The sequence below is a fragment of the Salmo salar genome, chromosome 22 (genome assembly GCF_965601325.2).
Source record: "Salmo salar chromosome 22, fSalSal1, whole genome shotgun sequence".
Classification (NCBI taxonomy): domain Eukaryota; kingdom Metazoa; phylum Chordata; class Actinopteri; order Salmoniformes; family Salmonidae; genus Salmo; species Salmo salar.
The window spans coordinates 22,120,275-22,131,416 of record NC_138312.1 but is presented as its reverse complement, the minus strand read 5'-3'; the positions used below and the strand labels follow the sequence as shown (position 1 = coordinate 22,131,416).

The 11,142-nt window shown below is 40.2% G+C and overlaps 1 protein-coding gene across 2 annotated transcripts; it reads right to left on the bottom strand.

Moving 5' to 3' along the window:
- Window positions 1-5,551: 5,551 nt before the first annotated feature.
- LOC106583021 (fez family zinc finger protein 2) lies at window positions 5,552-8,932 on the bottom strand. Of its 2 annotated transcripts, XM_014166760.1 has the most exons (5): window positions 8,754-8,932; window positions 7,654-8,500; window positions 7,224-7,358; window positions 6,969-7,101; window positions 5,552-6,232 (listed from the first exon to the last, which is right to left on the bottom strand). In XM_014166760.1, the coding sequence occupies exons 2-5, from the start codon at window positions 8,443-8,445 to the stop codon at window positions 5,970-5,972; spliced, it is 1,323 nt and encodes a 440-aa protein (XP_014022235.1). In that variant the 5' UTR covers window positions 8,446-8,500; window positions 8,754-8,932; the 3' UTR covers window positions 5,552-5,969. The 2 variants fall into 2 exon arrangements, with proteins under 2 accessions (XP_014022235.1, XP_014022236.1); XM_014166761.3 differs by lacking the exon at window positions 8,754-8,932 and having other exon boundaries at window positions 7,654-8,743.
- Between the last annotated feature and the right edge of the window lie 2,210 nt (window positions 8,933-11,142).

The following is an 11,142-nucleotide window of genomic DNA, read 5'->3' as shown; positions in this document are numbered from 1 at the left end:
CCTGAGTAAATTAAAAGCAGAAAAGCACAATAACTGGGTAGCTGTCGACTTCAATTGATTGGATAATGGATAATTGTATGTTGTATTTTATTGAATAATGTGCTGCAAGTATAGTGAGTGCTGCACAAAAAAACAAAGATTTTGGCATCGTTTTGTTTTTCAATTGTTGTTTTTCTATCATTTTAGAACAGTTCATTCTAATGTGATTAATGTGACTATTACACTTAGTTTTTGGGACAGTTTTTGAAAACAACCCAATGTTAAAATGCTGTTTCTTGACATAACAGGGGGCTCCATACTGTACAATGTACTCCAATATTATTCCTTATCACTCCTTTGATCATGTCATGTCAACTCTGGTTAAGTGCATGCCCTGCCAGGCCTGTGCCTACTGTATCGGCTAAGAGAGGCGTTGACTGTGTTGTTCATGTTGTGGTGGATTAAAGACAAGTCTACATGTGGCCCACTAAAAGGAAGTAACACTGGCCTTAAGGGAGCCCCACAGTGTTCAGTATTGACTGGCGAAGCGTAAGTATAGTGTTTCCTCCTAAATGGACCTGAGTTATTTTTTTGTGCCAACATAATCATATACCTCCCTGTACTTCATTGGCTCTCTGTACTCCTTACAAATAAAGCTTTTGACACATACTTTTGCAGTTGTAGAGCACTTAAACACAATTAGCTTTCGTTTACGGGAGCTTGCCTGGAAATGTTTTCCAAGCTTGACGCTATTATTCTGAGACACTCCTGCAGTGTTTTTGTCCTTTTCAAAGTATACTTAATTTAGTAAAATATTGATTGTGCTTCATTTGTTTCCATCTCTTTTTCCACAAGCCTACAGATGTGGTAAGTGAAGTTATAACATATAGTTTTATTTGAGTGTGTACGACTGCAAGGATATGTTTATGTTAGTGTGTGAGAGTGAATTTTGTTGCCATGTTGTTTTTGCCTTTTCAACATTGATACTACAGAGGAAAGAAGGCATTCAATGTAAGTCCTGAACTACAGATTACTGTATATTAGACATAAAGGATTTTTTAAATGTTTTATCACATATGTATTTTTAACGGTTCTACCTATGAAAAAATGTGTGGAAGTCACAAAAGAAAGTTAATTTGTTTATCGGTGTTCAGTCCTTCCATCCTACCAACTGGTGAGAATGCTCATCTTAATGTGACACAACTTGTAGCATCTCATTATAAGGGGCCTTATTTGTGGGAACGGCTGCTGTGCATGGCTCTGGAGAAGTACATCATTAGCACTCGTGGGTAAGCACAGCAGTAGTGGACATTTCCCAGCAAGGCCAACCCAGGTCAAAGAGATTAGCACCGGACATCCCAGAATTAGTGATCCTAACCAACAATGAGAGCTCCTGATTTAATTCCACAAGAATAGAGCTCAGTCTCAGCAGGGTGCGATGGAAAACACTACTCATTTATTATTCATATATTTATGTATTTATAGCAATGTGTTAATATTCAATTGTATGTTTGCCTATTAATTTGGTATTGTTTATCTATTTAAATGTTTTTGACAGTGACCAAAATTAGTATTCACTCATGACTCCTCATGGAAACTAATCTCATTGCTGTCAGTGCATGTCAGAGTGGTGAGAGGCTGAGGCTGGAAATGTGGAGCGGATTGTTTGGGGGTCAGGGTTCTCTCCTTTTCCTCCCAGAGATGGAGGTGAAGGGAGTGGGCAAGGGGAGGGTCCCCTTCAGCTCCTTGGCCCTGGGCTCTGAGGGAGGGCGGGCGGGTGGACTGGTCCTGGGTGGAGGTCACTCTCTGGAGACTGACAGACAGTGATGTGATTCCAGCGGGGCAGAGCCCGCACTTGGCTCCCACAAGCCCAGCACCCACAGACCTTTAAGCTACAAAGCACCTTCTCCTACTCATGCCCTTGATGAGCCAAGATGTATCCAAGGAAGGGGTGTGTGTGTGTGTGTGTGTGTGTGTGTGTGTGTGTGTGTGTGTGTGTGTGTGTGTGTGTGTGTGTGTGTGTGTGTGTGTGTGTGTGTGTGTGTGTGTGTGTGTGTGTGTGTGTGTGTGTGTGTGTGTGTGTGTGTGTGTGTGTGTGTGCGCGCGCGTGTGCGTGTGTGCGTCGTGACCGTATTGATATCACATGATTGTGTAACGTGTATAGAAGGATTTTCATTAGATTTAGTGGGGAAAGTGCATGTTGACTAGTTTTGGTTTAGTTTTAATTAATGTATAACAAGATTGCAGTGTATGCATGTACACTCCAGTTTGCTGGTGTAATAGGCTAGGCTGCTGCACAAAAAATATAATTTTCCTTACAACTTTATTTATTTGTTTTTTACAATAACAATTCCTATAATATTGAATTACTTTCTTGGTGTCATATGTAAGCTTATGTTTCAATCCTATCATTTTCCAGTCGAGTAACGACTGCATATTTTGTGCAGCTAGAACAACATTATTGCTGACTGCCCTTTTGAACATTATTTAGAAGTGTCCAGAACATCATGTAGTTGGCTGGCTGAGTCCATCTTTCCAATACTATTCTCCAGGAATAGATCCAAGGACTTTGTCTGATGCTCATTAACTTCCCCCTTGGCATTTTAGAATGCGTCTTGTAAGCTCTTTGTGACAAGAGCCAATGCTTCTTATAACGAGGGGCGCAACCAGCCCGCACGCTCCTTTAGCAACGAAATAAATTGCTTTCCAAAATGATGGCGAGGGACGGTTTAATTAGAATTTCATTTGGGCTAAATGGGGGAAACTGGTGTAGTTAACATTTGGTGGACTTAATTGGTTCTTTTCTCTCCTCTTAGCCCTTAAAAAACGCTGCAGCTACTTCCGTTAATCTTCAATTTACAATCAATTGAATTGGCCGAACAAAAGTCTGGCTCTTCTTTTCTTCCTATCTCAGGCGAGCCTTTTGTGGCTTGTAAATGCCTCAATTTTGGGTGATCCTGGTCGTGTAGATGTACTCGATTGTTGACAGTTGATTAATGCGCTCTTGTGTCGGTAATCTCTCGTGCTGCGTTACATGTGCACACGGTAATGAGCTCCGTTGTCAATTAACATGTTTCTAGAACCCAAGCTGGTTGCTCAGATGTTTGAGAGGAAAGTGCAGAGAAAAGGACAACCCGGCTGCCTTTAGGTTGTTTACTCTCCAGCACTCTTTTCTCCGGCTTTGGACAAGACCGACACTCTTGCGCATAGCCCTGACGCTTTTCTCGACACAAACATTTCTTTTCAGAAACTCGCCCATGCATATTTTCCCAGCGATAGACTATTCCTAACAAAGATGAATGAATGAAGACTGAAATTCAATGTGGCTGAGTTGTAAAAGTATATATATAAAAAAAATGCCTACAAAACACAAATCACAGATGGTTTTCTCAGTGGCTTGTAAAAACAAGTTTAATTGGCAACACTTGACATACTGGGTTAACTGTTGATTATTCGGCCTGTCAAACTGAACCCAATAAGGTTGTAGGTGTGGAGTGTGTGGACATGTTCCAGAATGTCCGTGGAGGAGGGGGATGACAACTTGATAGCGTTTCCTAATTATTGTTTAATTGGGCATAACTGACCTCGTGATATCCTAGCTGGTACGTTTGTGTTGGAATTTGATTATGAACTTTTTCTGAAAAGGCCAACCACCTATCCGCAACTTATTGACTGTAGTCAAATAAAGTTTATTATTTGAGAGTGCTCTGGAATGTTTGTAGAAAAATGGCCTAGGCATACATACAAATACAAAAAGGAGGGAAAATAACAAAAGTTGTTAGGCCTATACATTTGAGAAAGTTGTTATTCTTTTCATAGCACAATTAAAGCCTTTTAAAAACATTTATGATGCAATATGAAGTGGCTTTCTTGAATTGACATTGAAAACTCCGTAGCCTAACCTGGAATTACCCACAATGTCTGGAAATTACGCAGGCGTGTTCAAATTATGATCAACGCCAACAAATAAGGGTGTGAAATATCAAACAGATATGCCAATCAATCAATTAAATGTATTAATAAAGATATTTTTACATCAGCAGATATCACAACGTGACTATACAGAAACCCAGCCAAAAACCCCAATGAGCAAGCAATGCAGATGTAGAAGCACGGTGGCTAGGGAAATCTCCCTGGAAAGGCAGGAATTTAGGAAGAAACCTATAGAGGAACCAGGCTCCGAGGGGTATCCAATCCTCTTCTGGCTGTGCTAGGTGGAGATTATAAGAGTGAGTACATGACCATTAAGGCCAGACCGTTATTCAAGATTTTCAAACGTTTGTAGATGACTAGCAGGGTCAAATAATAGTAGAGGTGGTTATAGAGGGTGCAACAGGTCAGCACCTCAGGAGTACAATGTCAGTTGGCTTTTCATAGCCGAGCATTCAGAGGTAGAGACAGTAGGAGGGGGGCTCGAAACAGCAGGTCCGGGACAATGTCAGGGTTCCATAGCCGCAGGCAGAACGTATTGAGCATACATATTGAACAAGAATGTGAACCTTTAGGCTATATAAATGTCTTGGTCGATGAGATGTGACAAAACATGTGCATTTGCAGTGCATTTAACTTAAAATATCGGGGTGGCAATATAAAAATAATGGTTTTGGAAAAAACACACTAGTTATTATATTCTGGTCTTTGGAGCAGCTTGCGTGTGAATTACCGGGAACAGAAGGGACCAGAGGTGAACAAGCCATTCAACTGGTAATATTAGCCTTCTAACCGGTCCCTGGGCATGGCGCGTAATTACTAAACGTTCTAATTGGGAGGCCGAGATTTGGGAGCACGCGCCCATCTCTCATCAGAATTTATGTTAGCGCGCAAGGGTAATATTGTTCCAGGAGCCGTGTGCAGAATAAGTAATCCTTTATTAATGTTGGGCAGATGAGGACAGGGGTGGGTGATGTGGCCAAGTGCTTCATTATTCATATTCTGATGAACACGTCTTGCTCCGAAGCCTCCCCTCGAGGGCGTTTAGATGATTAATGTAATTCGCTTTCAAGAGTCCATGTTATATCTAATAATTTGTGCCATTACACGGAAGTCAAGTGTAGCACCACTAGAGTCTTGCCTCTTGTCTGGCAAAAAAAATGTTTGCACTGAACTCATTCAAGTAACAGAATCAATGTATTCTTACCAGTTGGCTAAGACTAGTCTACTTAATGGGGCTAGTTAAACAGTTGCGTGCAAAGCTTTTCTGTGTAGAAAGCAAACATCTGGATATTTGATGAAATGGCCTATATCAGATGTATCACTGTGTTCACAATTTATTGGTTGGCAATGCAGCTTGATATGGAAGACGTCTGAAATGTTGGCCTATTGCAATTTAATAGGAGGCAAGGGTTATCAAATGTCAATACAATTCCGTTATCATATATGTTATAGCCCTTTTCAAATAATTGACTAGCCTAACTCATATATACATTTACAATATTTTTCCGCAAACGTTCTCCAAAACATTTGATTTCGGGATACAATTGTATTTCCTACTAATAAATGGCAACCGTTGAGATGGTTAAACATTCCATGTTACATTTACATTGCAATTTATAAAAATGCGCCCACGGTAAAACACTTTTAAATAATATTTTATTTTCCTTTTATTTACAATTCGATTTTCACACGTTATGCAATGGGGAAATAAAAACGATGTACTCCTGGGTTGAGCAAATAGTCATGATTTCAATCATAAATGTTTAGAACATTAATCCATTCAGGGTCAGATTTACTGCAGTGCAACAGTACAAAATCTACATCCTCATTATCATACTTTTTTAAATCGAATAATAAAAAACCTCAAACACACAATGGTCTTTAATCAGTCTATCAAGTGTCTCAATGTTTTTTATGCTTTATAGTTTTCCGTCTTTTCACAATTTTTGATAAATGAAAACTGGAGAGAGAAAAAATTATAGAAATGTGTACTGGTGCAGTCATAATAAACTGTCAATTTAAGTGTTGAAGGAGACTTTCCAAATCCAATGAAAAACTCAGCTTTCAGGTCCCCTGGAAGAATCGGTCGATGCAGATATAGGCCTACATGAATTATTGTCATGTAACTTCCGTATGTGTTTTTTCAGGTCAAAGTTTCTGCAGAAGCCTTTCCCGCAGGTCCCGCACGTGAAGGGCTTTTTGTCGTTGTGCGTGTGCATGTGGAAGGTTAGGTTGTAGACCTGATGGAAGGCCTTGTTACAGATGGAACACTTGTACTGTTTCTCTCCGCTGTGCGTCAGCTTGTGGTTCTTGTAATTTCCTGAAATTGAAAAATGTAATGACTAAAAATGAACATCGCGAATAAAATGAACAACATAGACGAAAGGGAACACATTGAGTTCCTTTTTTTCTCCTCCAGGTCAATAGTTCATCATTAAGTTATTCTCCACAAAGACGCTCCATTCTACAGCCTTCATTAATCAGCGCTTTGTAAGTCCAAGTCAAGAAGTTGTCAAACTTTGTCAAAATCAAACGCAACAACAACTGAAACCTGTCGGATTATAAACCTGGGAAAGGTCTGTCTCTTGACCCATGGCGAATGTAAGCGCATTGTAGGGAGAGTTAGTTAGTGTAAAGTGACATGTCCTATTTAGATTGATGCTTCAAGATCATCAGAGGGCTGCACTGGGAATCCATTTTTACAAATAGGCTTCTAAATAATAATTGTGTACCTTTGCTGTTACTTTTGGACCTAATCTTATATCATTGGGTTATAACTGCGATATAGAATCACAACCATCATCGCTATTGTCATACAATTACTTACTGTATGCTATTTAATGAATATGTGTCTGGGATATTAATTTCATTCATAATGCAGTCTGAAAATCATATGATCGGGAAAATGTTACTATGGTGTTCTGGTGTTATCTTAATCTCAAAACATAGCCATGTCACCCCCCCCCCCCCCCCCCATTATGCATGTTTGTGTAAATATATGCGTACGAGGACATATGATTTATATTTTGAAAAGGGTTTTAATAGTGAATAATTACCTTTCTGATGAAATCCTTTCCCACAGAATTCGCAGACGAATGGTTTGTACCCGGCATGGATTCGTATGTGAGTGTTCAGCGTCGAACTCCTGTTGAACGCCTTCCCACACTGGCTGCATTTATGAGGCTTTTCCTGGAAAAGAATGAACAGAAATCCTTATTAGGCTACTTTTTGTCAGCAATCATGATGGAGTTTATAATACAGTCATATATAATTAATAGAGTTATAAACGAGTGAAATATGATATGTCTCACCTGCGTGTGGATGATTTTGTGTCTGCACAATGTACTGGCCTGACGGAATCCTTTCCCGCACACTTTACACACGAACGGCCTCGCGCCTGTGTGCACTGGCATGTGTCGTGTCAAATTATAATGAGCATTGAACACCTGCAGAAGAAAATAAACAATCTCGTTTTTACTTTTCTTGCTTTCATTTGTGAGGTGTTTTGATTATGTGAAATGAACAATTCAGCTTCAATTTAATGTCAAAATAAATAGGGAACGTCTATTCTTGCACACATCTAAAATAAGTTAAATAATGAGTAATTGTCTAGGCCTATATGTTTTTGTTTAGAGGAAATGTAAGTGATTTGCAAATCAAATAATAAACAAACTAAACGAAAAATAACAATTGCATCATTATTATTTTTTACCATTCGTTTTACTTAATGAAATAATTTACCTTTCCACACACTTCGCAGGTGAAGTTTTTGGGTTTTCCGTCCATGGAGCTGTTGTTGAGCTTGCTGTGCGCTTTCACTCCATTTTTCTCCGAGCTCTGGTTATGGTTCTCCTTCACTATCTGGTCGAGCTGACCAGGAAGATGCTCCTTGTGTGGGTACTGAGGTGTCGGAAACTTCTCGGCGGAAGCGCTGGCGAGTTTGGCGTTCTCCAGCAATAGCAGTTTCTGGTGCGCACTGCGAGAAGCCTGGGCTTGAGAGTTGGCCAGGGCGGAGGAAAACAAGTGTCCGGTTAGCAGCTCAGACTGGTGATAAGTAGAGTCCAGGTAGTTGAAATAGTAAAAAGAGCCGTTGGTGGGCATCGCCACCGCCTGATGGATGACCTGGGGTTTAATCACCCTGCTCCCCGGTAATATAGACTGCTTCAACCCCGAGTCCGTTTTGCAACACATCCCGCAGTTGGCTTTGCACATCGCCGCAGAAGTGCATAGTGTTCCTCTGAAATTAGCTTTCCAAAATTCGGAGTAGTTCATCAGAGCCTTGGCTTGTAAGTCATAGCTAAAAGGTTGCAGGGGGATCATGCACGGTATAGGTGAGCAGAGCCCGAGCATCTTCCTTCCCCCCGAAGACTCCACTCCTCGCCGCTGATCCAAATTGCCTTTCGGTTCCGAGGTCTTGGACATGATCCGGTCAATCGAGAAGGCCAGCGGCTTTGGGGCGGCAGACGCTCCATTTCTACCGCTGTCGTGTCGTGGGCAAGACATCACCGTTCCAAAGGGGAGAGAACTTGCCATGTTGTGTACCGAACTTGTTGTGAGGAGCAGCCGACCAGCCGCCCTGTCCTCGCCTCTTTAATTCCAGAAAAGACAGGACACACATCAGTTTAATAAGCACCTTGGTATTACAATGTCACTCATTTGCATTTAAATGGCCATCCCTGGAACAATAGCGTCCAGGGGTACCAGATTAATGCTCATTAACTAGTACACACAAAATTAACAGGACATTATAGAGCTCGTTAGGGAAAAGAAAAAGACAAAAAGCAGCGCGTTCATTCCTATTCAGCACCTCTGAGAATCTGATAGTCAATGTTGAAGTTTACCTTTTAGTAAAGCGACAGCAAATGTAGCCTATTCGGAGATAGCAGCGTGACTGCTCTGTCACATTTTGGAAGCGGGCTTCCTCATCAGCGCGAGATCACTGTCTTTTGCATTTAGTTGACGTCACATGAACTAGCTTGTATTAGCGTGACATGGAAACGCCATCACCAGGCCTGTCCCTTCTCCCGCGGCCCACTTATATACTGCCATGGGGTGGTATGCACGACAGTTATTACAGATGATTAATTACGTCTCCATCCTCAAATCCTCCACCTCTTACCACCAGCCATTCTCTAACCGAATAACTATGATGTATTTCTTTCTCGAAAATAAGAAAAAGATGAACTCCATTTGATAATAATAATTTTAGCAATGTGTTTGTTATTATTTGTTGGCTCCATATTATTATTATTATTATTGATGGTATTATTATTATTTGTTTGTAGTTCTTATTGTTGTTGTTATTGCGTAACTACACTCAATTAGGCCTACTGTTTTTAGGATAATAGGCTACTATTCTGATTTGATTCGATTTATTTCAGGCTACCATGTTTTAAATGGGAATATCTGCAACTATTAGGCTACCCAGTGAATTAGACAATGCAACTCATTTCCAGATGTTATGCTTCTGATTATGCTAACATTCACAATTTCAGAGGCCTATTATTCAGACTCAGAGGTTGTTTAACTTGATTAACAATTTGGGTCCTCCGGTTTGACCAGTCTCAATTTTCATTGCGAGTTGCTAATCCTTGGAGATGGAATAGCTTTTTCATGCTGGTTTATAGGCTACTTACTATTTGTATAATTGAGAAGGTCCAATTTTCACCTGTTTAAGGAGCAGATTGCAAGAGCAGAACCTCCCTCCGATCCTATTAAACGTTTTTCCTTCTTCACTTATTCAGAAGAACCAATTTTCCAGAGCGATTCAGAGCTCAGCTCCGAAAAAAAACATCTCTTTCACTTTTAGCTACTAAAGCACTGCGTGGAACCTGGTTTTGTGTTTTCTGAAATAAAGGGAAGGATTAAAGGGGGAAGAAAGGATTTAGCCTGGCCAGAGGTAGACAGAAAAATGAAAAGGGCTCTTTTTAAACCAGCACAAAAAGTTTGCTGGAATCCAGAGTTTTATGTGCTTGCTACAATGACCAGTCACCCCCGAGTCATTGTTCATAAGGACCAGCTTGAATTCATTTGTTTGCAGACGATTTCACCTGAGACTCACAACAAATTATTACAAAAAGAGATTCCAAAAGAACTTTGCAAGTTCACACACACAAGAACGGCGTTTCTTTATTATTGGTTTGTAAACGCTTTATTGATGTTGCTTATTCAACCATTTCGACCATGCCATTCTCAAGTTCTCTCTTACCCTTTGGAATGTAATAATTCGAGTGTGGATAAGTTAATGTGGATGTCCTTGAGATAATAATACTCAAGGAGATGTTAGTCTTTCTTGTGTGAATTAATGGGAAATGTGAACTGAGATCTACTGCTTTTGTGTCGACTTTATTTCACAGTTTAAATTGAGGGACAAAAACGTGTTTAAGTTAGGATACTGACCCGTTAATTTCTCTGCTCTTTTTGTTTGTGATTGTCATAACGCAAATTCACTAGACTAATAAGTGGGCCTGACATAACACATGTACAATATATCGACAAAATATACCATAGGCCTACATTTTCACAACAGTCTGTTTTTACTGAGGGGCAAAAAAGTGTGTAGGCCTGCGTAACCAAGACCTGAATATGTAGCCTAATTCCATTTTAAATTCAGTTACACACCTGCAACTTTAGCGCGGAAAGGTTTAAATGAGTGCAAGTAGGCCTAATTCCACTTATATGTAAATGGTGCAACTCTATTTTCAGTTTATTCAGGCACAATTACCGGCTCGTCCACACAATAAACATTGATCCTATTGCTGTAACCTTGGCCCACTATGTGGCATTAACACGTTCAGCAATTAGCTCAGGCATCGATTTAAAGTCAAATCTAGCCTGTTTTAATTCAATGTATGTAATGTATTTTTTATTCAATAACTGTGACGTTTATGAAGGATATTCTCATATTCAAAGTAGACAGACTATTAGTTCACAATTATAAGCATAATATTGAAAAGATAAGGTAGGCCCAATTATGAATATCTTTCAAACCTATTGGCTTCTTTTATAGTGTCTGCAATTTAAACACACACAGAACCTTACTGACATTCTCTCTTCTTGGTATTAGCTTCAGTGACAGACAGTGGAGGGAAAGAGATGAGAACACCTTGGTTCTGTTGACTCTGCAGGAAGAGAAGTTTCCGTGGTGACCTGTCACTGAGAGTTGGCCCTGATGCCACAAGTGTCCAGAGAGACCATGTCAGCATGGTTCAGTGTTGCCTCACAGAATGT

Bases quoted from the DNA above. Each gene is read 5' to 3' on its own strand.
- LOC106583021 (XM_014166760.1), bottom strand. From the start codon at position 8,445: ATGGCAAGTTCTCTCCCCTTTGGAACGGTGATGTCTTGCCCACGACAC. The intron at 7,359-7,653 runs GTAAATTATTTC...TTTCTTCTGCAG, and splicing joins CCTGCGAAGTGTGTGGAAAG to GTGTTCAATGCTCATTATAA. The intron at 7,102-7,223 runs GTGAGACATATC...ATTCTTTTCCAG, and splicing joins ACAAAATCATCCACACGCAG to GAAAAGCCTCATAAATGCAG.